Source organism: Lissotriton helveticus, chromosome 3_1, assembly GCF_964261635.1.
Source record: "Lissotriton helveticus chromosome 3_1, aLisHel1.1, whole genome shotgun sequence".
In the NCBI taxonomy this organism is placed as follows: Eukaryota; Metazoa; Chordata; class Amphibia; order Caudata; family Salamandridae; genus Lissotriton; species Lissotriton helveticus.
In genome coordinates, this window is record NC_136061.1 from 1,855,213,535 (window position 1) to 1,855,237,952 (window position 24,418).

At 45.3% G+C, this 24,418-nt stretch overlaps 1 protein-coding gene across 1 annotated transcript in view; it reads right to left on the bottom strand.

Moving 5' to 3' along the window:
* Window positions 1-1,854: 1,854 nt before the first annotated feature.
* Window positions 1,855-24,418, bottom strand: part of PNPLA2 (patatin like domain 2, triacylglycerol lipase) — a 119,810-nt gene continuing 97,246 nt past the window's right edge. Inside the window, exons 5-9 of the mRNA XM_078682800.1 lie at window positions 22,771-22,831; window positions 12,420-12,599; window positions 11,104-11,236; window positions 8,331-8,453; window positions 1,855-2,302 (exon numbers count right to left, since the gene is read on the bottom strand). Coding sequence (XP_078538926.1) covers window positions 1,996-2,302; window positions 8,331-8,453; window positions 11,104-11,236; window positions 12,420-12,599; window positions 22,771-22,831 — 804 coding nt within the window. The 3' untranslated portion in view covers window positions 1,855-1,995. The remainder of the gene's footprint in view (window positions 2,303-8,330; window positions 8,454-11,103; window positions 11,237-12,419; window positions 12,600-22,770; window positions 22,832-24,418) is intronic.

Consider the following 24,418-nt stretch of genomic DNA (forward strand, 5'->3'; position numbering starts at 1 on the left):
AATTTTACCCCCCAAAAAATTCTCCTTTATGGTGCTATTCTTGTATTACAAACTGTTTACATGTACAAAAACTGTACTTTAAAATAATCTCCTTATGCGGTTCTACAGAGCACAGCTACTTAACAGTGATTCCTGCCAACGGTGAATCCAATTAGATTGTTCAATGTTTTTTTTTAATTAAAGAAAAATTCAGCACTATCTCTGAGCGATGGGTTTTCTGTAATACAGGGACTTTGAACATTTTAGAATAACAGTGAGTACATTTCGCATTCAATCAATAGATTTTTAGATTTAACTCCAATCACCAGTTCTGTATAGTTCTCTGGATGAGGCAGTCCATTTCTTTCAATGAGATCACTGCACAGCCATATGAGTTTGTCCTTCTCCCCTGCAACTATGGTCTTTGGTTACGTGATGGGCAATTTAGGGAGGAAACACAAGTCGAGCTGTGAGAGGTCATCTCTTACTCAGATTAATATTAATGAAAAGGATCTGTTTTTACAAAGGCCACTTCTCAGCCTAATGCATGAGCTGGACACATTTAGTTCGTATTTTTAATCGATCTCGTATAATGAAACCGCGGACTTGGTGGAAAAGTGCATGTGGTAGGTGTCCGTGATTGGCACTCTCACTATGATGTCCAATTTATTATTCAGTCAACTGAAAACAAATACAGAGTTACAAGTGCACACTCACTGCAAATTATACTTTCACTTCTGTATAGAGTGTACAATCCTCATCCACTCTTCAAGAAAAACTATAAAGGGAAAATCCACTTTAAAACTTTGTGTGCTCTGCTGTCCTTCGCAAGGATATGTGGAGGATTTCACAATCGTAAAGAAAGGAATTGTATTTGCCATTCAGCCATGCTGGGTGGTTATTCACAGGTGAGCCACCCTATAAGAAGGTGAAAAAACTTCCAGCACAAAAAAGTGGGGAGGATGTGCTACATTTTCAGAAAATACTGAAAAGTGAGACAATTTTGAGAAATGTGTCAAAATATGAGCGCTATTATTCTTAAACTACTTCTATTAATGTGAACAATGTAGAAAAAATACATTTGAAGACTAGCTCTTTTTGTATATATATTTTTTTTTTAGAAACTAAACAGTGATTTTGTACTGGAATAATAGTTTCCTGATCCTTTAGGGCTCTGGGTCATAGTTGTGGGAAGTTAAGGGGAAGAGTAATATAGCTTTACTATATAATTAAAACCCCTCTCCGATGATATATAAATACGCACACATAAATATTTAAACTATATTGGCAGCAATATATTTGCCACGGTAATCTGCAAGAGAATTTAACTGCCCCTGTTTGAAATGCTTTAACACATTGCTGCCTAGGAGTGCACCAGTCGGCGCAGTAATACGAGCATCATTTTCACAGTTGATTGATGTTCTGTCTTGAAGGGCATTTGCCCCCTCTCACTCAGGAGTGAGAACGTATTTGCTACAACACTGTCCACTCGGGCATATTTGAATATATGCGGTATAGCATACATATATTTAGTTATATACACAATAGAACAAGGAAATGAAAAGAAGTGCTTTTCCTATGAGACTTTTGCCATATTCTTAATATGGAGTCGCGAGGGACTCAAGTATAAAGATATGCAAGTATATGCATGTATTTGCACATATACATATATGTAAATATATATATATATATATATATATATATATATATATATATACACATACATATACATACACACACACACACACACACACACATACATACATACACACACTATTAGAAGTAGTAACCACCTGCAAAGTGCTTCCTGATAAAATAATGTAGCAAACACAGGCATAAGTACTTTCAATTCTAGTCGTCCTTACAAAAGACGTCTCTGCCCAGTCCACTGTAGATCAGCGTCATTACAAACAGACTAAACCTGTAGGGGGTCTGTGAGCAGACGATGGCTGAGAAACAAGCTACTGAGATGTCTTTGGGTCTGTAGCATAGAGGCGGACTGCTCTCGCGGCATCCTCAGCAGGGCTCCAGACTCTCCAGCTGCTGGCCTTCCGCCTCCTGCCTGATCTGTAGGCACTCCTGCTCATTCACCTGCCTCATTTGAAGGCCCTGCTGGTCCTGCTGGTGAAAGAGGGAGGCCTGCATGTCCAGGTTGATGCTGAAGAGTCCAGGCATGAGCTGCCTCTGGTAGTCCTCCCACTTGACCATCACGTCCATCAGGGAGGTGTTGCTCCGCACCCACTTGGGCAGCGCCTCGCTGTAGTTCAGAACCATGGGCACCGGCAGGCTCTGGGTTCTCCTCAGCTCCAGGTGGTAATAAAGCCTGGTAAACAAAAAGAGTAGATGTTAACACCAAGGCTAAATCAGCCTACCAGCTGGTCAGAGAATACTCCACAGAGTCCCACAGGCCAGTCATCCTTTATCAATGTAACTGCTTCATGCAAGGACACCGGCTTGTGGCGCTATCCTATGAGCTGGTATACGAGTTCATTTGGCCATGTTCACAGAATGCAGTCTGAAGGAACCAGGACTCCAAGAGAGGCACCTTTGCTCCTAGCCGGAGCCTAACCTCTTCTCTCCACCGTTTCAGTTCACCTAAGAATCTAGAGCAGCCTACGATGGCACTGGCCTAGCGCTCGAGGCTTTCCCGCAATGCTTCATTCCAGAAAATATGGCGATACTAAAGAGACAGGCTAAGTGATGCTCCGCAAAAACGACTGCTGGTGGACCCCACTTGCAACCACCAGCTCAAATTAGGCACTGAGTATACTATTCCTCAAAAGACCCCGAGACACAGTACAGACCACAGCTTCTCCCAGCTTCACCAATAGAATGTAATGAGAGGACAGTGATGATTTCCCAATCAGAAGACATTAGGAATAAATGCATACGCTCACGTATCATATGGAGCACATAGGAAACTGGAAGTACAGCACCTGGTGGTAGGTATAGGTTTGAATGTTAATCTTGTTTTTTGTACAAAAAGACTAAGCAGATCTGCGTCTATTAAAAAAAAAAAAAAAAAAAAAAAGAATTTATGCACAGAGTCAATTTAGTCTGGTCCAGAGAATATGTACACTGACAGAAGGTAAAGCAGACACTGGGGTGGGTAATTTACTTCAGATACAAATGAAAGAGAGCGTAAGAAGAAAAGACAAGCTAATTAAAGCAATGGGAAGGGGAGAGTAAATAAAAACGTAAGCAAGTAGATAGACCTGAACCATACCTAGTTTATCAGCAAACAATCCTATAAGAAACTTCCGTCCTACTACCTCAACAAAACCAACATGAACACAACGACATGCTCCTCTGTTGCAGACCAAAGGCAAACCTTACGTTTTGTAAAACTTTAATCAATTTCATTTCCACAATGTCATTGACACAAGCAGACTTCAGTATGATAAATGATTTAGAACCCTTTCTAATAACTATTAATTATTCACCAGCTAGCTTACTCAAAATATTGCAAATGGATTGAACCCAAACTGTTGCTTGCATTATGAGCCAGGGTACTCAGTGTTTGTTGTGATAACTGATCCAGCTCTCCTAATGAATACAATACATGCTATTACTTGGAAACATCAACCTATAGAGCACCTCCCCGTAACACCTCGTTGCCTCATCCTGCATTAAAACTGAAAGACTTGGAATTCCACTAACTGGTGAAAGACCCCCAAACAGCATCACCTTCTCCATTTCCCAACAACAAGCAACCCTCACAGCACCCACAGGCTGCAGTAGAATGCACTGGAATGGCAGAAACAGCGTTGACAACCTTATCCTTACCACCTGCACAACAAAGTATCAGTGCAGCAAGACAGCACCCCCCCCCCCCAAAAAAACCAATCTGGTTTAACGGCTCCTTCAGATCTCTCAAACAGAAACACAGAAGCAAAGCAGCATGCACATGGTCACCAATGACACCTAACCCAGAAATATATACCACCACCACAACAACAAAACCATCTACTGAAAACATTTTGCCTGCAAAATCCTCAAAGTGATATTTATTCTAAATTAACTAAAGTGAAGCAGTGCCTTGAAGGCCGGCTTGTCTAGGTACAAGGGTGACTAAATAATAACATGAACATAGTCCCTGTCACCCATAAACAGGCCAACACTACAGCCCTGCTCAAGAGAGCCATATTCGGCACAAACATCATGAACAAATAGAAAAACAATTCTCAAAGCCGTATAGACTATATCCTAGCATCCTTTGATATTTGGCCTTATTTGAGAGACCTTGAGATTATGCCTAGGTTTGAAAGTGATCATCACCCACTCCAATTGTCAATTGATCAATCTTTGTTCCCGAGTAATAGCCCTGTGACCGAGATCTGTGTTTTGGGCAACATTTCTAATGATGCTCCACTTGTAAGCAACAATAGACGATCACTTAAATGGGCACAAATTCTAGATGATGGGGAAGTGTTAGCAGGTATTTATACACTTCTAGCTGACACATTTTCAGGTTACGCAAGTTCAATGGCAGGAGACAATGTTTTATTGATCTTCATTATGGGTTCTTCAAATCATTAATACCCCATGTTACTAAAATGCCTAAGAAAAATTGTTGTAACAAAATTGGTTTAGTAGGCAGACATCCGTGGTATAACAAGGACTGCCGTGTAGGTAAGGCATTACTTATAGAGGCTATAAAAGGCAGAGTCCCAGATATGATAAGGAAGACAATAAAGGAGTATAAACTGATCCAGGCAAGAGCAAGATCAGACTGGGATGAGGATTGTTGGGAGACTATGTTATTGGCAGCAAAGACAAAAGATAATGTGGGATTCTGGAGACTAGTGGCAAACGGGAATCATGTGGGTAGGACTGCCCAAGATGTGTTTCTAGAAGAACAGACCATTTTACCCATTTGTATGGAGTCCCACTACACATGGAGGTTAAGGAAAATGAGTATCCCCGGTATTCAATTAGCACTGGCACTTTGGAATTTACATTAGAAGAAACTGTGCAGGCAATCAGTTTAGTAAAAATTGGTAAGGCACCAGGCCTTGATAAAATCCCAGGTGATCTGTATAAACATGATGTTAACATCTGGGCACCTTATATTAATAGATTATTTAATATTCTGGCTGCTGGTACAGTTTTTCCTGATAGTTGGAGGGGCGCGGAAATCATTTTAATTTTCAAAAAGGGCGATAGGAACGATCCATCTAACTATCAACCTATTAGTTTAATGGATATTTTACAGAAGTTATTTTCAAGGCATATTTTAACACGTATGAATTCTTGGATAGATGAGAATGCCATACTTACGAAGTTCCAAGCAAGCTTTAGAAGTAGTATAAGCACGATAGATCAGGTTTTTAGACTTTGTTGCCTTTGCTGGAAATATGTTTTTTTAAGAAAAGGTCATATATATGTGGCATTTGTAGATTTGAGGGCCGCTTTTGATTTAGTTTTGCGCAATCGTTTAGGGGATTGTCTGTATTCGTTGGGGTTGCCAGTCTGTTTATTACAACAGATCATAAGACTCCACGAAAACAACTATGCAAGAGTGTGCTGGGGACGAAACGGAGAACTGACTGAACTTGTTCCAATAATGCGTGGGGTTCGTCAAGGGTGCATGTTAGTCCCCACGCTCTTTTCTCTGTTTGTTAACGATATCCCAGCCCATTTGGATGAGTGCATTAATGACGCACCCAAGCTAAATGGAGAAAGGGTTCCTGCGCTTCTCTTTGCGGACGATACTATCCTAATTTCTCAAACTCCCAAAGGTCTGCAAGCATTGCTAAATTAATTTCAAATCTATTGTAATAAAACAGGCCTAGAAATAAATGCGAAAAAAACTAAATCTATGGCCCTGAATCCGCATAAAACCTTTAAAGGGAACCTATTTTTAAATAATCAAAAACTAGATCTTGTTTCTAATTTTACCTACCTGGGGGTTTCTCTAGATTTAAAGAATACGTGGAAAACCCAAGCAGAGAAAAGCAAACCTATTCTGACACAGAATTGTCAACCGATTGTAAAGAAACACGGGGCGAGCCTTAGCAAATCGGTATCACCGGCATTAGAAGTGTTCAAGTTTAAGGCCCAGACTGCCGCATTATATGGCGCAGAAATCTGGGGCCCAATAGCTGGGAACCTTTTTATGAAAGGTGAAAATAATTTTTACAGGAGTTTGCTAAAAATACCAAAACGGACCCCTCTCCTTCCCCTAATGCTCGATTTAAGTATGAAGCGTACAGATCATTATGCAATTCTCCGCCCACTCTCTTATTGGGTGAGACTTTGGTGCTCGCCTGAACTTGGTGAGTACAGAGCTGGGATTATGGAAATAATGAGGCTGGATTGCTATAATACCAATGTATGGTTGAAGCATGTGCGATGATGGCTGTTTAGAATTGGGCTGACACATCTTTGGGAAGAGCCTCTAAGTCTGAGGCAAAGCTGTAAAAAACTGGTGATACTCTCCCAAATAGCCATGCTGATGGATCCATTACTAGAAACTTCTTGGCCTTTAAGGACTCTCCTAACCTTGAGGACTTTCTGGATGAGGTCCGTCCACCGTTGGCCAAAAGTCTATATCTGAAGTTTAGGTATGGAATATTGAAAACCAATGTAACCGTAGCAAGGTGGTCACAATCAGCTGGATCTGGAGTAAGTGAGAGATGTACGTGTTGCCAGTTTAGAAGAAAAGAAGATGACAACCATATCCTCTTTTTCTGTACTGCTTATGTAACAGCCAGGAAAAGGTGGATTAAGCCACTGTGTAAAGCTATAGGTTTGCGATCGTACAATGAAGCCTACAGAGTATTTAAAACCAACACGAGACAAGATTTCTTCTGGCTGTAAGTCATGTATGCATGAAACAGTGTTTGGAGTTATAATCGGCTGAATCTGTGTTTAAATATCAAATATGCGTGTTTTCTTCTGTCTTGTTCAATAATTGGTAGGAATAAAGAATTACTCCTAAGGAACCATTGGAACTGTACAACTGTATTTTAAATATATGTTTTTATATTTGCCTTCTTAACTAAATTATGTATTTTTATTGTATTTCCTTAAACTCCCTTCCAACTGCATGTAAGCTTCCATTTATTTTACCACCAAGATGCCATGAACTGCTGTTTTTAACGTTTTATGCATTATGTATCATTTATGGCCACAATGTGCCGAAATAAAGATTTATTGAATTGAAATAGAAGGATCATGTGCATCACCAAGGCAAACAAGATCCTTGCAAACATCAAAGTTTTACAAACGCAGGTCCCCCCGGACAATCAGTGTCCTCCATTACACCAAGGCTTCAAAGTGGGCCATGCCATTGACATTGGAAAAGCCCTTCAAACATCTGGGATGATGTCCCCGAAAGCAACTGAAAATGGCAAGACAACACATCCCACAGCTGTGCCCATCCAGGCAGAAGGACTCCAAGTCATCCCTCCACTACATTGTCTGATGCCATCTAATTTGCGTTCCTTTATGTCAAAAGGGCGTCAGGTTTTGTGTGGGAAGGGGTTGACAAGCATTGACACTTGCAACTGACTGGCTCAAAGACGAGGCGTAGTCAGGAACAGCTTACTGCCTTCTGGGAACTCATGGTCATACGCTCCCGACCTAAGGATATTTAGCATCCCCTTGAAAGGTACCTTTATGCCCGAGTGGACGCAGCCGAGAATGAGCAAGACGATGCAGAGGCTGGGCCTTCAGCTCCAGTAGGTATTGAGTAAGCATAATCCTCTTCGAAAGGACCAATAACTGTTGCATTCTGTAATTTACTGCATGATATGGACCTTCCTACGCAGTCACCTTTACCACAAATGTTGTTACATGATCCCACTGAGGGACTGTTTCTCTCTTTGTTCCAATCCTCCCCCTCCCACTGCTTTTCTCCACAGCAGACTATGAATAACAATGTCTACTTCTAACATATACTGTTCTCTGTACCTCTGCCATTATTGTACTCCACGATTGCTGTATTCTCTAGAACTATGCTGGATTTGAAAATTAATAAACAGAATTTTAAAATAAGTTTTGTGTGTGTCGTCTTCAAAATCACTAATTTCAACAAAGTAATAGAGTTCTTCATCTTCTCTTACACCGCAGCCATATTGTGTAGAAATGGAAACAGCAATCAAGAGATATTGATTCAGCGCTGTCAATAAGCACCACAACCTCAAAGATGGGAGAAGAAAGGTGGAATGGCTCATGGGAAGGACAGGAGTATTCCTGACCCACAGGAGCTGGGAGAAGTCACCACCTGTCTGATATCGATTACGCCCATTACATAACGGCCTGAGCCCAGCCCTATCCCTTAATCAAACCTCCCATTGACCCCCAAAGAGGAGCCCACTGCAGAAGGAAATAGGGGGAAGTCTTACCTGGCAGAGATCTGACTGCCCAGCTTCTTCTTGGCTTTCGTCAGCACACAGTGGCAGATGTTGCTTGTTTGTTCCTTCATCCACCTGATATCTTCAGGGACATCCGGCAGCCACTCCAGGAGCCTGATGTGGGAAGAGAAAAATCGAAATTGTAAGGGATCAGTGCAAACAGAGATAGAGCATGTCAATAGATAAACAAACACATATAAATGATTCCACAACGGTGGAAAATCCAGGTCGACCGGAAAACAGGAAAGCACTCACGGGAATTTAGTAAAGTGATGTTTTAACGTGCAGAACCTCCCCTGCACTAAATATAAATATATATATGAATTTACGTTGGTAAAGTGAAACGGAGACCGATATTAAATATATATATATATTTTCAACAACAGAGTTTGCCTCAATGGATAGGCTGCCAGGTAAATGGATATCGCCCCTATAGAGAAGAAATGCAGCACACAGGTTTGGCAGTCGACGTGCTTTATTGCTCCCTTCGCCAAACGCGTTTCGAGTTTCCCCCTCCTTCGGTGGCGTTCATAAAAGCAAAATGTCAAGGCAGAACAGTGCTCCTAAATACATTCTAGAACCTCCCTCAGTGGGTGTGGCCACTCCTGTGGCTTTCTGGTTCAAGTAGTTCGCACTTTAACAATTAACTATTCTGTGAGCCTGCCAACCAGTTTGCATCGATAAATGAAATGTCAAACCCCAGTGGGTAAAAACATAGTCCTGTTTCAAAGCCGCTGCCATTTGCGCATGAACTCCAGGCATTACCTCCCGTCATAGGTGACCCTGTTTAGAGTCACCACGGGCCCGCGACTGCAGTATATATATATATATATTTCAAAACTTCTCCCTTTCGGACAGACAAAGTCGCACTCTGAACACTGGAATTTTACTATTTATAAGTGAAAGTGTCCAGTAAGGAATGCCGGCCAAGTCGTCCATGCGGGTGGCTGGTGCGGTTTCACAGGCATGGGTCCCGTGTACAAATATTAACAGACATGCCTCCCAAACTTCCAAAGTTAGATGAGAATGATGGTGGTATACGAGAACAGGAAGGTAAGGTAGGAAGAAAGAAATTGAATACATAAAGTGCATACTGAAAATGTATTGGGCTCCTAGACATTTAAAATATGCGCTATTATTTAAAAATTCTGTCATACTTATTGAATTGACTAGGCTGAATGAAAGTAAGCCATCCAATGACATTCAAACGTACAAACTGAAGGGTCACTAAACTCAATAAGATACCTAACTGGAGATGGTTCGACCAGTTTTGAGACAAAATAACAGAAACCATACATTCTTGGTTAACCCATAGCTTTTACCGCACCTGGCTTGTAGCAGCCACATTGTATAAAGGCCGCAGAGGCTGACTCTGAAGCTTCTCGAGAGTTTAACCAGGCCACCCAGAAATCTGTTACCACCCAACTGGCTAACACTCACCCTGGTCAGCTAGAAGTCCGGCAGATCACTTAGCATTCTCCTTACTCCGAGATAAAAAAAAGTCTCTGAACGGCTATAAATATCCTAATTGTTAATGAGACATTTTCCCAGGTGTACCAAGTTGCAGTTAAGACTGCTTGTATTCCCCACTAAGTGAATACTGGCAACTTGTTGGGTGATTTAAAGTTGATTTACCAAAGCCTTTGACTCCCTAAGCAGCATGGACGAGCAGTCAAGTTCAGGTTCAAGTAGAAGGTGTGACGTCTGAATCAAAACAGTATACTACAAGAATAACTTACTCCATACCTATAAATGGTTAGTACTTAAAGTATATGTCACTTTAATAAACCTCCTAAAATAATAGTACAGGAAAAATGTTAATAATCTCATGTCTTTACCTCTGCCTTCATACAGCAGAGCTCACAATCCCTGTCAACAAGCTCCGATTTCAGGGTTCTGTGGCCAGCAGAGCACTAGACCTCTGCACAACTCTGCAGGTTCAGGGGGACCCCTTGTAGGGCTCAAGTAAACTTTCCCAGCAACAATGTCCCTACAAAGTGGATAAACCACCTTTCCTCATGGACATATCTGCCATATTTACACACAATCACGGAGTATCGTGCTATCCGCCGAAAAGCACATTGACACCTCATCAGGGGTAGCATGCACTATATAAATATAAATGGAAATCCTTCGCACTGCTATCCATCCACCATCCTTTTTCAATCCAAATAACAGATTAACATGTCCACCGCTCAAATTTATTTCATATTTCTCTATATTAAATCACCACTAATCATTTTTGGGTTCCGGATTAGCGTGCTACCGGCTGAAAAGCACTTCAATACCACATACGGGGTAGCAAGAGCTATGTAAACGCAAACCCATCCCTCTTCTATCCCTCCAGTATCCTTTTCAATCCAAATAATAGACTAACATGTCCACAGCTCGAATTAATTTCACATTTCCCTAGATTAATTCACCACTAATCCTTTTTGGGTTCCGGAGTAGCGTGCTGCTAGCCGAAAAGGAGCTCCAACGCCTCATCAGGGGTAGAAAGCACTATATAAATGCAATTACAATCAACATTCACAATATCCCCACACATTCGGTATGAGCAGAAAAGATGGACAGTTACAGTGGCCCACTGAGCTTTGTATAGGGGATGGTAAGTAGATCTTGCCCTTAGGTTACAACCATGCAACACCAAAACAAATATTACATTCACTGACACCTTGCAGTACGATGTACAATGTTTTTTTGTGTCTCTAATTGGCTGCCCTGCAGGTGTTAACTGTTCAGGCTGGCGAAGGGGCCGACTCACCTGACAGTGAAGGAGACAGCAGACTCCAGAGGCAGCGTGTATGGCAACATCATGGCGGAGGCCAGTCGCATCGGAAGAAGGTTGGAGATGGATCCCAGGATGCTTCTACGCTCCAAACAGGCTTCGGCCAGGGCTGAACGGCATTAAGGAGAAAAAGGGAGTGGAAATAGGCTTAAAATATAGTATGGCATGCAATCATAAAAAGGAAATTCAATCAGGTCTAAAATGGTTTAAAAGTTGAAGAACAGAGAGAAGGAATGAGAGAAGAGAAAGAGAGCAGTGGGACCAGTGCTTAATTTGAGCCAGTTGTTTCCAGTGCTCGGCACCAGCACTTAATTATGAACACCGGCGCTTGTGACAGTCTGCCATAAGGTGGTGCTGTCTGGCTAATTCAGAGATGTCCACAACAACAGTTAATTATTTATTTAATATACATTAAAAATGACTATTACCTGCCGCCCAAGCCATTTTTCTAGCTTCGGAGGCCTGAAATAGTCAAAATTGTCACACTTGTAGGAGTGTCATGGTTAGTAGTCGTGTTGTTACTATCACAGGCAGCGCTGGCAGAGGCAATGTGTAGTGCAAGCTGCAGTCGTCTCCGGACGAGAGTCCTGGCACTTATTTTGCCCATCTGTCTCGGCCTTAGAGTTCACGTATTCTACCCACGGCTAGTGAGCGCCTGGCCTGGAGAGAAACTGGGGTGCTATCCCAAGCCTAGTGATCCTAAAAGGGTAAATTGGCCACAGAATAGATCCATTTTATCAAGGGCCTGTGTCTATCAAAGGCAAGATCATCTAAGGTTTGAACAACCCACCTCAACTCTACAGGATTACATAGTGCAAACCTGAGAGAGGGGTATATAAATGCAAGCCTAGAGGGCTTTGGCGTTAGACAGATGGATAATGTTATGAGCTAGACAAGTATACATGTGAAGCAGAAGAATATAAATGTGAGAGTAGAGGATATGAAACAAAGACTAGAGAATATATATGCCGGTCTAGGACTTCACATTCAATCTCTGGCCTTTCCCAGACATTTGCCAGCAATGCTAATAAAGGAGGCAGCCAGGTCAAGTGCACAATACTTTAAGAGGCTGCGCCTTATCATTGGTTCGCCTATTTCCCAGAATGCGTTTCTGCAGCCAGTCACACCTGAAAAATAGCTGACTAAACTGATGGGCGCCAGGTTCGCGCACATGACTTCAGGCTAAAAGGAAACCTGTACCCTGCATCAAATTGTATTTTGCTTATCATGAATTTACCCTTGCGGCAGCTAAACTCTTACTACAGGAATCATGTGCAGGCGCAATGTTATACCTTGGTTCAGCCTCTGAGGGAGGTGCTCAAAGATGTGCTCTTCCGCAGCCACCAGGGCTGCATTATCCGCCTCAGCATCTTCGGCGACCACGTCCTTTTCTTCCTGGTTGTCTGCTCTGTCCGGATCTTCTGGAGCTGGGAGGGCAACGCCACTTGTGGGCCGGGGTGGGTGAAGGAGGCCTGGAATAGAAAGAGGGAAAGGTGGGTAAGGAGGTGTTATCATTCAATGGAAACGGGGTTTGTTCAAGCTACAGACAATTTTCTAATTCACACCTTCTCAAAGCAGAATCGATGTGCACTGGCCGAGACTGAATGCACCCCATTACACCTTAATACGGCCCCTTCGAATGAATGGTGGTCAAAAATGTATTTCAGAAAGGTGGTATGCACTGTGTATCATGGATGGTGGCTAGCTCCCAGGGTACAGAAGAAACGGGGTGTAGGGCAAAACAGCATTTCTGTCACTCCGCCGATTCGATCTAGGGCCGCTGGGATGCTCTGGACACCAGACCTATGAACCCCAGTACTATAGTGCGTCTGACTCGTACCAAAGGCTTGAAGCATCCCGTGACTTTCAAAAAAGTAATTTCTGCCAGCAATAGATTACTGCACGCTCTCGTGAAAAGTGACTGATGGGAATGAAAACTGGATACGTGAATATCTTCCTCGGAATCCTGACTGCGTCCTGGAGGGCCATGTGAGGTCGGGACTCTGGCCTCAAAGACCACAGAACGCTGCCTATAGGGCACCACTGACACCAAGCTGACGGAAACCCCGCTAAACCTATTTTATTAACCAGCTGACGTCACGTAAACAGCAATCATTGACCTGCAACGGTAGGTAGAAAAACACTTGTGCCTTTCCCAATTTCCCCTATCAACGTGGTACACTCGTTTCACTGTGGGAGTGCCCTGGCAAATATTGTATCTCTACACAGAATAACAAACATAATTGATCATATTTCTAAACTCCGCCCCCCACCATCACCCGTGCTGCTCACACAATAGTCTTTCAGCCTTGGGGACATGAAGGGTTGCTTCTGAGCAGGTATTGTCGTCTTAGCCATTCCGCATGAACACACATTTGACTCCGTGGAGTGTCACTTCTTTCTCCTCCAGGAGTTGTAGCACGCACCTTATGTGAGTGTGGTGTTCTTCAATAGTTTTGGCGTATACAAGGATGTAATTGCTGACCTTGATAACACTGGCCTGGCCTGCTAGTACTTCCCTGATTGCATTCTGGATAACCTCCGTAAAGCATATTATGCCAAAATTAAGTTTTTTGTAGTGGGGGAGTCTCAAATAAGTGGAAAATATTGTGGCATGGTAGAGTAATAGTTGGTGGTACTCCGAACACAGGTCCATTTTGCAAAACCACCTTCCCCCGCTCAGTTCCCTGTTGATGTTTTTGACTGTGGGCATGAGGTACCTCTGATGGGAGCATTGGGGAGGCGCATGTCAATACACAATCTCACTTCCCCTGGCTGCTTTGACTTTCTGATGATCACTAATAGGGAGACCCGGGGCGTGAGGCCCTCCATCATTTCTATGATGTCGACCTTGGGTGGGAAGTGAAACACAATGTGTCCGTGCCACAGGGCAACTGGCTGGACCAAGGGGTCGATGAGGAGCAACACTATTTTGTCCTTAAAGCACCCAATTGTCTCAAACAGGTCTTGGAAGTGGTCAGTATGTCGTCAATGGCCGGTAGGTGCACTTAAAAGGTGAATTGTGACCGTGCTAGTTGCTCCACCGTGCAGCAACTCAGTAGCATTCCGACCACGTCCTGGGTGATGGAGACTGGGGTGGACATCTGCGTGCTCCCAAGGGAGTGGACAGTGCTAAATTGCCCCACTATGACAAGGGGATGTTTCTGTCTGTATGCAAACACCTTGACTGTGGCCAGGCGGAGTGTTGGTTGGTGTGTCAGCATCACATGCACCGCCTTGATCATTGTATTGATTGCAGCCTGTATATTAAGCAGCTGACGTCACATAAGCAGCAACCACTGACCTGCAAAAGCAGGCATAAAAAACTTGTGTCTCTACCCAGTTCCTCCTGACAAATTGGTGCAATCCCTTCACTCTGGGAGAGCCTTTGCAAATATTGCAAGCCACAATGGTCCAAAACCTAGGAACAGTCCGGCAACATACCCCACAAAACACAGCACAGCTCCAACGGGATTTACTGCAAAAGCCTGGAGGCAGTACAGCTCTCCCGCCCTTCCCATTCCGGCAAGAAGAAAAGAAATAAACTGCCCTGTTGGCGGTGCTTCAGAGTGGCCACATGGTGGCGATGCAGACCATCAAAAGAGCTAGCATCTATATTGAAAGCGTGTAGCCGTCCTTTTCTTTTTTTTTTATTTCTGTAATTTTTTATTGTATAAAAAAATATATATTTACATGGAGCACGGAGTATACATGAGTGGAGGGAAAAAGAGAAGAGAAAAAGGCAAAAGGCAGAAAGAGAGAAGGGTTCATTTTTCTCCTCGTGTTATAAGCAGCATATTACTACAGTTACTTGATGTTGGTTACTCTTAAGCTTCATTCACAGGCTTCAACAGTCGTTATTTAATACCCCCGTGCCATGTCCATCTTGGAACAATAGCCAGATGGCACCGCGTATAGAAAAGAGCACTTCTTTAATTTAAATTAAAAATGATTTCCAAGTGTTTGAAGTTGCGGTTATCTTTCCCATTTTAAGAAACGTAATGTACTTTATTGCGATAATCTAATTACAGAAACACATTAACTTGATATTTACCACCATATGCCTTCCTTTTAGGATTTAATTTAATACAACCGGTGTTAGGATTGGGGACAGGGGTTGGGGTAGTTGTGAACATTAGGATTAGGGTTTGTTTTAGGGTTAGACTTGGGCTCATCATTAAGGCACATGACAGCGTCAGGGTAATATTTCACTATAGTTTTAGGATTGGTCTCGGAGCACTGTTGAGCCCAGGCTGATGTGTGTGTGATGCACTAAAGTATACAAACAAGCATTTGCAATGCAATAAGTCTCGCATTAATTAAGTTTGAGCTATTGGCATTGCTAAATATTGCAACACCAATTGCAACAAAAGTCCATAAATTGTAGGCCAAAAAAAATGTGTATTTATTTTTGTGGCATTGATGGCATGCTGCGCTTTAGATGAATATGTTTAAAAGTAAAGTGCCCCATACTGCGATTGATGTGTGCACTGATGGCTGGTGGTGTGTGTGCCTCTAGAAATTGTGCACTGATGGCTGGTGGTGTTTGTTCCCGGTGAAAGCATGCACGGATGACTGATGGTGTCTGTGCCTGGTGAAAGTGTGCACTGACGGCCGGTGGTGAAAGCGTGCACTGACTGCTGGTGATGTGTGTGTCTGGAAGCCTGCGCTGAAGGCTGGTGGTGTGTGTCCCTGGTGGAAAAGTGTGCACTGACATGTTTAAAAGTAAAGTGTGCCATACTACGATTGCTACAATAGTTAATTGTGGATGCGTTAACAATTGATGCGTGCACTGGTGGTGTGTGTGCCTGTAGAAATTGTGCACTGATGGCTGGTGGTGTGTGTGCCTAGTGGAAGTGTGCACTGCCGGCTGGTGGTTTGGTGCCTGGTGGAAGCATGCACTGAAGGCTGGTGGTGTGTGCCTGGTGAAAGAGTGCACTGACGGCTGGTGGTGTGTGCCTGGTGAAAGTGTGCACTGACGGTTGGTGGTGTGTATGCCTGGTGAAAGCGTGTACTGACGGCTGGTGGTGTGTGTGTGCCTGTTGGAAGGGTTCACTGACATCTGGTGGTGTGTGTGCCTGTTGGCAAAGCGTGCACTAACAGTTGGTGGTGTGTGTGTCTGGAAGCATGCACTGTATTGCGTATTGCGATTTATATAGCGCACGTATCACCCGAAGGCATCAAGGCGCTTGCTTTGGGAACCCGTCCTGGCTTTTCCCTGTGAGATAACCCCTACTGGCTATCCCCAGGGTGAAAGCCAGGCATCCCGCCGTGGGTGGGCCGTCGTAGTGGAGATTAAGCAACTATTGCCCAGAGTTGCAGCGTAGGAACCCTTGATTAGAATAGGCACCAAGGCGAGAATTATCGAGTCCGTGGACATTTTTGGGCTCAGTACCCTGCCGCGTCGGGAATTGAACCCTGGTCCCGGGCCAGACCTCTGCATCAGGGTCTGCAGCTCTAATCAGTGAGCCACACTCCTCCACTGAAGGCTGGTGGTGTGTGTGCCTGGTGAAAGAGTGCACTGACGGTTGGTGGTGTGTATGCCTGGTGAAAGTGTGCACTGACGGCCGGTGATGTGCGTGTGCCTGCTGAAACCGTGCACTGACGGCTGGTGGTGTGTGTGTGGCTGGTGGCAAAGAGAGCAGTGACGGCTGGTGGTGTGTGTCCCTCACAGACGCCAATTACCTGCTTTTCATAATTAACATGCGCACGGAGTAGTTTTCAACTCTATATACTAGCTGCCTGGTGGACAGTGCACCCATTTCAGGGTACCGCGTCATTTCAGATGAAATTACTGATAGGCACTAAAGTACCACCATAATTGTTTCACATACTACAGCCTACAGTCTGGATTAGTGGGGCGAAGTAATTTCAGGTCTTACTTTTCTAAAACAACATTTTCTTTACATTACACTACCATCAACTCCTAAGCCACAAGTACACAGCACACCAAGAGGCAGTGGAGTCGACAACACACAGCACCACCACTGATCCCTAGAGCCATCAGCATTAGAGTCCCATGACTAGTATCACACAACACTAACTTTGCGCTCTGTGGCACTAGCACCAAGAACTTGGGCCGGCTGTACAATGAACCACCAATGAGCACTGGCACCAGTGGTACATGGCACTACAATGGAGCCCTCCAGCCAGTATCACACTAAGCAATGGACTCCGATCAGAAGCACAGACCTGAGCACGGAGGCTGGCAGTACTCGCATCAAGCGCCGAAGCTAACAGCACCAGAATGCAGCACTACCACGGGGTCCTGGAAAACTTGCAGCAACGTTAGTGATCTGAAAATCAATGTAAGTTACTGATACAAAGCGCACAGAAGACCTTACTTCTGCGCTAAGAGGAGCTTTTTTGTACCTGGGCGCAATATGACAGATTCATGTTAAAAACAACGCTAAGAGGTTTCAGGAGAAGTCACTTCACAAAAAAGTGTGTTGAGAGGTGACAGTGCCCAGGCACATCGGGAAGTGTCAGCACCAGAGGAACGCCCTTTGCGTGCCCTGGCACCCTAGTCGAAGTCTGGGTGTACTTGGACACTTTCACCACCTGATCATATCAGGAGGTGCCAGGCAGAGTAAGCAACTGGAGCAGAGCTCAAATGTGCCATGGCACGTGAGCTTACGTCGGGGAGCATAGATACACCGAGAGGCTGTGGGCACTTTGAGTAGAGCCTGGTGAGCTGGCTCTGCAGGCACCTGAAACTGAGCTGGGATGTGCTTGCGCAGAAAAACTAGTGCAGTCCATGGAATGCTTGGGCAAAGCCTCGCTGTGCGTGGGTATCGTAAGGTGCTAGGCCTGTTAGTACAAAGTTCATTACACCCGGGGGAGCACGGCAACAGCAAGAAAAAAAATATAACACACAGATTTGAGAGGCAAGAAATGTCACCAGCCCAGGGGCTGCGCCAAGTGCAGAAGGGCTCAGTGCGCCCTGCTTCTTCAAGTGTGCCCGTTGCAGGAAGGGGCGGGAGCGGCAGGGCTCCACACTGCTCGTGTAAACAGAGCCATAGACGAGGTCCAAGCCTGGCAGAGGAATATGGCTAGGTCATACCCCACAGCAGACGCCCCACCTAGGCTGGTGGTATAAAACCAGCAGTTGCAATATTTAGCAAGCAGACACTGGCAGAGAGGAAACGGACAGTCTGCCAGTGCAAGCAGAAGGCGGCAGAGGCAGGGAGTGGGAAATCAACTATGGAGGAGACAGAAGCACGTGGAGAAAGCACACACGAGAGGGAGGAGGGGAAAGACAGAGGAAGAAAGGTGGAGAAAGAGGAAGGATGGAAGGATAGGGAGATAGATGCAGATAAAGTCAGTGAGGAAGGAAACGATGGGGAGAAAGGAATGGACCTAGAGCAAGAAATATGGAGGTAAAAGGCAGAGAGGAGACTGAGAGTGCGCAGCTAACTGAGAAAATTAAAGCGGCCAAAAGGGGAGAAAGGAGGGGTGAAGGCACGCCGAGGTGAAGGACTGGGCGAGAAGGGAGGGGGAAATGCAAGCAGCAGAGGAGCCTGCAGGCTGTTTAAGGCAGATGGCGTTAGCGCGCGTTCACGCGCACATGAACGCAAGCTTTAGGCCACATGAACGCAAGCTTTAGGCCAGTGGGTCGCACTTTGAAAAGCCCCTTTACTATAAGTCGAGCAACAGCGCAAGCGCTGTTCTAACTCGACCTAAAAATGCTATAACACAAAAAAAAAGAACCAGCATACAATTATATAACACAAGTCACATAACAACTGATGGTCTTCAACGCTATTCATGGCCCATTACAAAAACGTTTGTCGGTGTACCAGAGTATGCACTGCTTGGTACTCCACGGACAGCCTATTGTAGGCTCTTCTGATCTAGAGATGTTCATAGTGATCTCATATACCAGACTTAGGGTGTTCCTCTGGCCAGTTGTGTTTAAATGTAGAGATAGGTCCACCGGGCTACATGGGTTTGCCCCAGCAACAAATCCCCTTTGTTCGAATTTCAGAGGCTTGTGATACAGAAGAAAAACTCCTGTAATAAACAGAAAAAAGACTGGGTTATGTTGACTGACTTAGAAGGTAATGGGGATAGGAAATTGGCTTTTGGAACATGAAAGAGACTGATTCGGGGGTTTATCTCAGCAAGAAGATAATCCGCAGGTAATGAAACCAGCCCCCGCCCCGCCAGGGAGCATAGCCTGCAGGGGGCGGGGGCAAGGAGGCAGTGTCCTGAGCCCCCGCCGTGCAGCTGTACTGAACTCCCAGGTGCTCGTCCGGGCATGGAGCATGCTCTGCAGGGGGCTGGCATGGCACAGGCTAGCAGGCAGTGCACCAAGTCCGCACTGTGTACCATGCTCCACCCGTGCACTGGCCCCCCGCCGGCCACAAGGAGGCAGTGTACGGTGTCACCACCGTGCACGGGCAGACAGTGTGCGCGAACTGGTGGGGCACTGCTTCCTGGAGTCGAGCTGGCAGGGTGCGAACTGCCTCACCAGTGCGCGTTGGCAGGGTGGGCTCCGGCTCCTCTGTGCACGTCAACAGGGTGGGCGCTACCTCGTGGGGACGTCTTGGTATCCGGGGCGCTGTCTCCCCCCTGCGCTTAGCAAATGCGGGCTCTGCTTTTAGACTGCTAGCGGGTGGTATAGCGTGCCCTATATCCCTTTACGCTTTGGCAGGGGAGGTGACGTATCCTCCAAGCACATTGGCAGGGCGCACACAATTTCTTTAGTGTGCACTTGCGGACAGGGTACAACCTCTTCAGTGTTAGCTGGCAAAGAGCTATACAAAATACTTAAAATAAAATATATAACACAGTGAATTAATAACTTGTTAAAATTACTACTTTTGTCCCAAAAAGTTCTAGCGTGAGGAGAGACTTCCGCAGCCCCATCAATGGAGAGCTACAGCCGGCCACAAAAAAAAAACGAGGAGAAGCTGTTGGCGCAGCGCGGCCTGAGAAAACAAGCACGCCATGCGCGCGTTGTGCCCTTCGCGTGCACATCGCCTGGAATGAAGAAGAAAAACAAGTAAAATGAGTCTAACTTCACTACGCAGCACCTTCTCTGTGGCGCAACCCGTGGGTTAAGAGTCACCCGGCCTCTACCGCGTCACGTCGCGTTGCCAACCTCTCCAGTTCTTTTCATTTCCTCTGGTACACTGCTGTCCCGTGACCATGTGCGCACAGTCTCATCTCCCCGGATTCCTGTGCGCGCTCTTAGCAGCCGTGGTGGTCGCTGTGAGTGCGACAGACGCCCTCCCGCCCGTGGAAAGAGGCTGCCCCAGGAGATTACCTGCTGAGAGAGGCTGCCAAGTGACACCCGGGCAGCGCCGAGGTCTTCGCTCCTTCCACAGCCCGAGTGAGTGGGTGGCCGGCCAGTAGCTGAAGCCTTGAGCACGAGTTTGGGTCTGTGGGGCGGGTCCTTTCTGGTGTCAGACCCGGGAGTAATTACAACAAGTAAAATGCAATTGTGCTGTTGCGAAAAGGAGTGCGCATTGACTGGAGCAGACGGCTGAGGGGGGCATGCGGCAGAGTGACTGAGCCTGTAGCAGAAAGAGCCCAGTGATGGGGGGGGGGGGGGGTGCGTGTGTGTGTGTGTCTGTGCACATGTGTTTGTGTTTGTGCGTGTGCGTGTGTGTGTGTGTTTTTCTGGCATGCTGTCCGCCCGCGACCTGATCTGATTACAGATGCGCGAGCCCATCTCCTGTCTCCTGGGAAGCAGAACCAGTGACTATAGGTCTCGCAGGCGAGACTGCGCTTTCGCGCTGTATTCGCCAGGTGCGAGACCTAAAAAGGGATGGATGGAAAGCTTGAATTGTCACTGGTAATTACTCTGGGCCGCATACGAATCCATTGCTATTTTGCACATCATGTCACCTCAGTTTGGACCCAGACAGATCCTCCCTGACCGGGACACAAGCAACCCAGGACCGGTTGTAACCTAATTATGGGCTCATCAGCTGGTACAGTGGTGCATCTTAATGTATCCTCAAAAATGCCCTGGAGTGCAGGCTGTTTGATGCTAGAAAACACTGGTGGGCTGTGTCCTGATCCTCACCAGTGTTTTAAACGGAGTCTAAAAGCCATAGTGTAGGGTGTATGAAGGTATATTCCATCTCAGTTTCAAGTAGGTAAGCTGTTAAGTGGGCCCCACCAGGAGAGGCCTCCTTGCTGTTCAGCCCATATCTTCAACTGACCCTCCTTCCCCCACAAACACTCAACAATCTACATGACCTCACACACTGGCTGAGCAGCAGGTACTTGGAACGCTGAGGAGGATGCATTGATAGAACACATCTCCCTTCTTTATAAATATACAATAAAGACAATTACAATAGAAAATATAACAGGACCGAAGATGGTAAATAATTAAACAGATCCAATGAATTGGATACACTAAAAATGAACGTACTTAAAAACTACAACAATATAATCCTGCAATTAAAATCACAATAGAACAGAGCACTAGGGAAGAATGCATTGTAGCAGGGCCAAATCTGATTAGCATATAGCTGGGTCCAAACTGAGGTGCCATGGTATGCAAAATAACAATGGATTGGAAAGCGGCCCAAGTGATTACCAGCGGCTGCAAGTAATTCAAGCATTTCATTCATCGCTGTTTTGTATAATTGGTGTGTGCGATGAGCATTCTAACAGGGAATAGAAATCTAAGTGATGGAGGATTAGTGATGGTCATTTTAATGTCTTGGTTAGGGAGTTGAGGTGCTGGGAGGATGCCATAAAGGGGTGTCAGTAATGATACGGTTTAGTAATGATGATCAAAGTAATGTCATATCTGGTATCAATACCTCCGACCCAATTTTAAAAAAATGTTTTAACACAGCTCAAAAGTACCCAATTCCTCCTTCCATCCCATCCCCCGCACAGAGGCACGTGTTAGCAAAGACATCCGAGAAAGAGTCTACAGAGCCTTTGACCACAGCCAGAGGCAACCTAAGAGCACGCAGGAGTTAGATGCAGGGAAACGACATAGTAAAGGGATTTCTGCCTCTTCGTTCTGGGAAATGTGCTGTACAAAGGACTCAAGCCTTACCAACCCAACCCCACCCCACTGCAACATTAGCTACTACATACAGAGCAGCAAGACCCTTCTTCCAGTGAACTGTGGAAGTTATTCGGCTCACCGACCTGCCAACTCACACCGTGCCACCATGTGGCACATGATATTGTCTCCCTTTACCCTTCACACAGTCACCCAGAGAGAAGCCGATAGCACACAGTGGCAGGGAAAACAAGCTGGAAACCACTGTAAAAAGTGGATTTGTAGCTAGTCTTTCATAACTTTGAACAGCTGATGTCCATTAAGGGGTGCATCTGCACCAGCCTCTGTAAGGTTTTTCTTGTGGGGGGGACAGAAGAGGGTTTGGTGGTAGGGAGGGGGCAAAAGTCCCTCCTAGGTGCTTCTCTGCATGAGGCTCTGCCACCTCCAAGGCCACATTCCCCACCCCTTATACACCGATTGTTTTTTTTAATTGGCAGGTCTGGGCTCACACCCTGCTGTAAGGGGCACGTGTGCAACAGTAAGGCCACAGTCTCTACTCAGATCTTTGAAAGCTCTTGTGCTTAGAGCAGGGTGCCGGGGGCGTAAGTGCAGTGCTAGAGGTCAGGTCCCTAGGGACCATCTGATGGACCAGGCAGGCATACCGTTTCTCTTCAGGAAGTGTAGGGCGTCCCGATATCCTTGTCGGCACATATCCTTCATCACCTGTGGGAGGAAACAATACAAAAGAAAATCACTACCGAGATCAGTAAGCGGAGAAAGAACACACAGGAGGAGCAAACGTCATCAGTGCTTCTGAGAAAGGCTTTCTTCTGGTGTGATTACAGACGCCACCCATCATCCATCCCAAAGCAACAAACTGACAAGGGACTGGCTGTAAACTCCGAGACTACTCAGACGTACCTTATCAACTTAGGGATCACACACTGAATAACTCATGTAATGGATCATATGGTCTTTGCAAATGGCCTCCACCTCACTTTCACTACAAACTAACTAACTGGCAAGCTACAAAGGATTCAGAATTTGTCAGACACGGTCCTTAACTTAAGCAGAATGGACAACAATATCACTACTTTCAAAGACTTACCCTGCTACCAGTGCCAATGAGAATATATTTCAAACCCCTATTTATTTATTTATTCAAAGTTTTATATAGCGCGAACAAGATCTTAGCAGATATCAGAGCGCTTTACAGTAGGGTGAGTAGACATCGTAATTGGGTACAGTATAGTGCACGGTAGCATAATAGGATAACAGTCATGTGCATTAGATACAGATAAATACTCAGCTAAACAGTAGAATAAGGTGGTGTAGAGTCTATGATCTAACTAAAATAGAGATCAAGAGGTAGAAGAGAACACTCAAATAGACAAAGATATAAGACAGTGCTGAGTCTGAGCTAGCTACAACACAGGTCTAAAGATAATAATAAACATTCAAATAGACATTAGGATAGGGTGGTGCAGCGGGACTCCGGTCCAGCTGCCATGGGGATCAGTGGATACCAGTAAACACTTAAAAGACAATACTATAGCACGGTGCAGGGTCTATGATCCAACTGCAAAAGAGGTCAATAGGTCATGAACAGAAAGTTAATGGATCACTAATTATCCAACGTTTCAAGATCGGTGCATAGACTCTGAGCAGCAACAGTGTGGATCATGTAAACTTGGCCATAAGGATGGCTTTCACTTCTTTCTTGAAGAGTACAGTGGAGGAGATAGTCCTCGTTTCAGGAGGGAGTGCATTCCAGATCCTCTGAGCCATTCCTGAGAAGGAGCGCTTGTACGTTTTTTCCTTACGGAATCTGCGAGGTTTCAGGAGCAGACTTTTAGTACTTCTATTGGATCTCGAACCTCCTGATATAGTCAGCTTTTGAGTGAGGTAGGTGGGAGCCTTGTGGTGCATGGCTGAGTGTGTCATAATCGCGATTTTCAATTGTATTCTGGCTTCGAGTGGAAGCCATTTCAGCAAATTCAGGTCAGGGGTTATATGAGAGTGTTTCCTTGATCCCGAAATGAGTCTCGCGGCCGCATTTAGGGAGGCTCTTAGGGGTGCTGTTGTTGCTTGGGGGAGACCGCTGAGGGCCACAATTCCATAGTCTATGCGGGGGATGACTAGGGCTTGTACAGCAGTTTGGAAGTCCTTGGCTGGGAGGAAGGGTTTGAGTTTCCTTAGAGTGTAATTTGAAAGTTAGCTCCTTTCGTAGTTTTGCTAATGTGCTGTTGCATATTGAGCTTTGCGTCAAGTGTGACGCCTAAAGACTTCGCAGAGTCCACGATGGTGGGT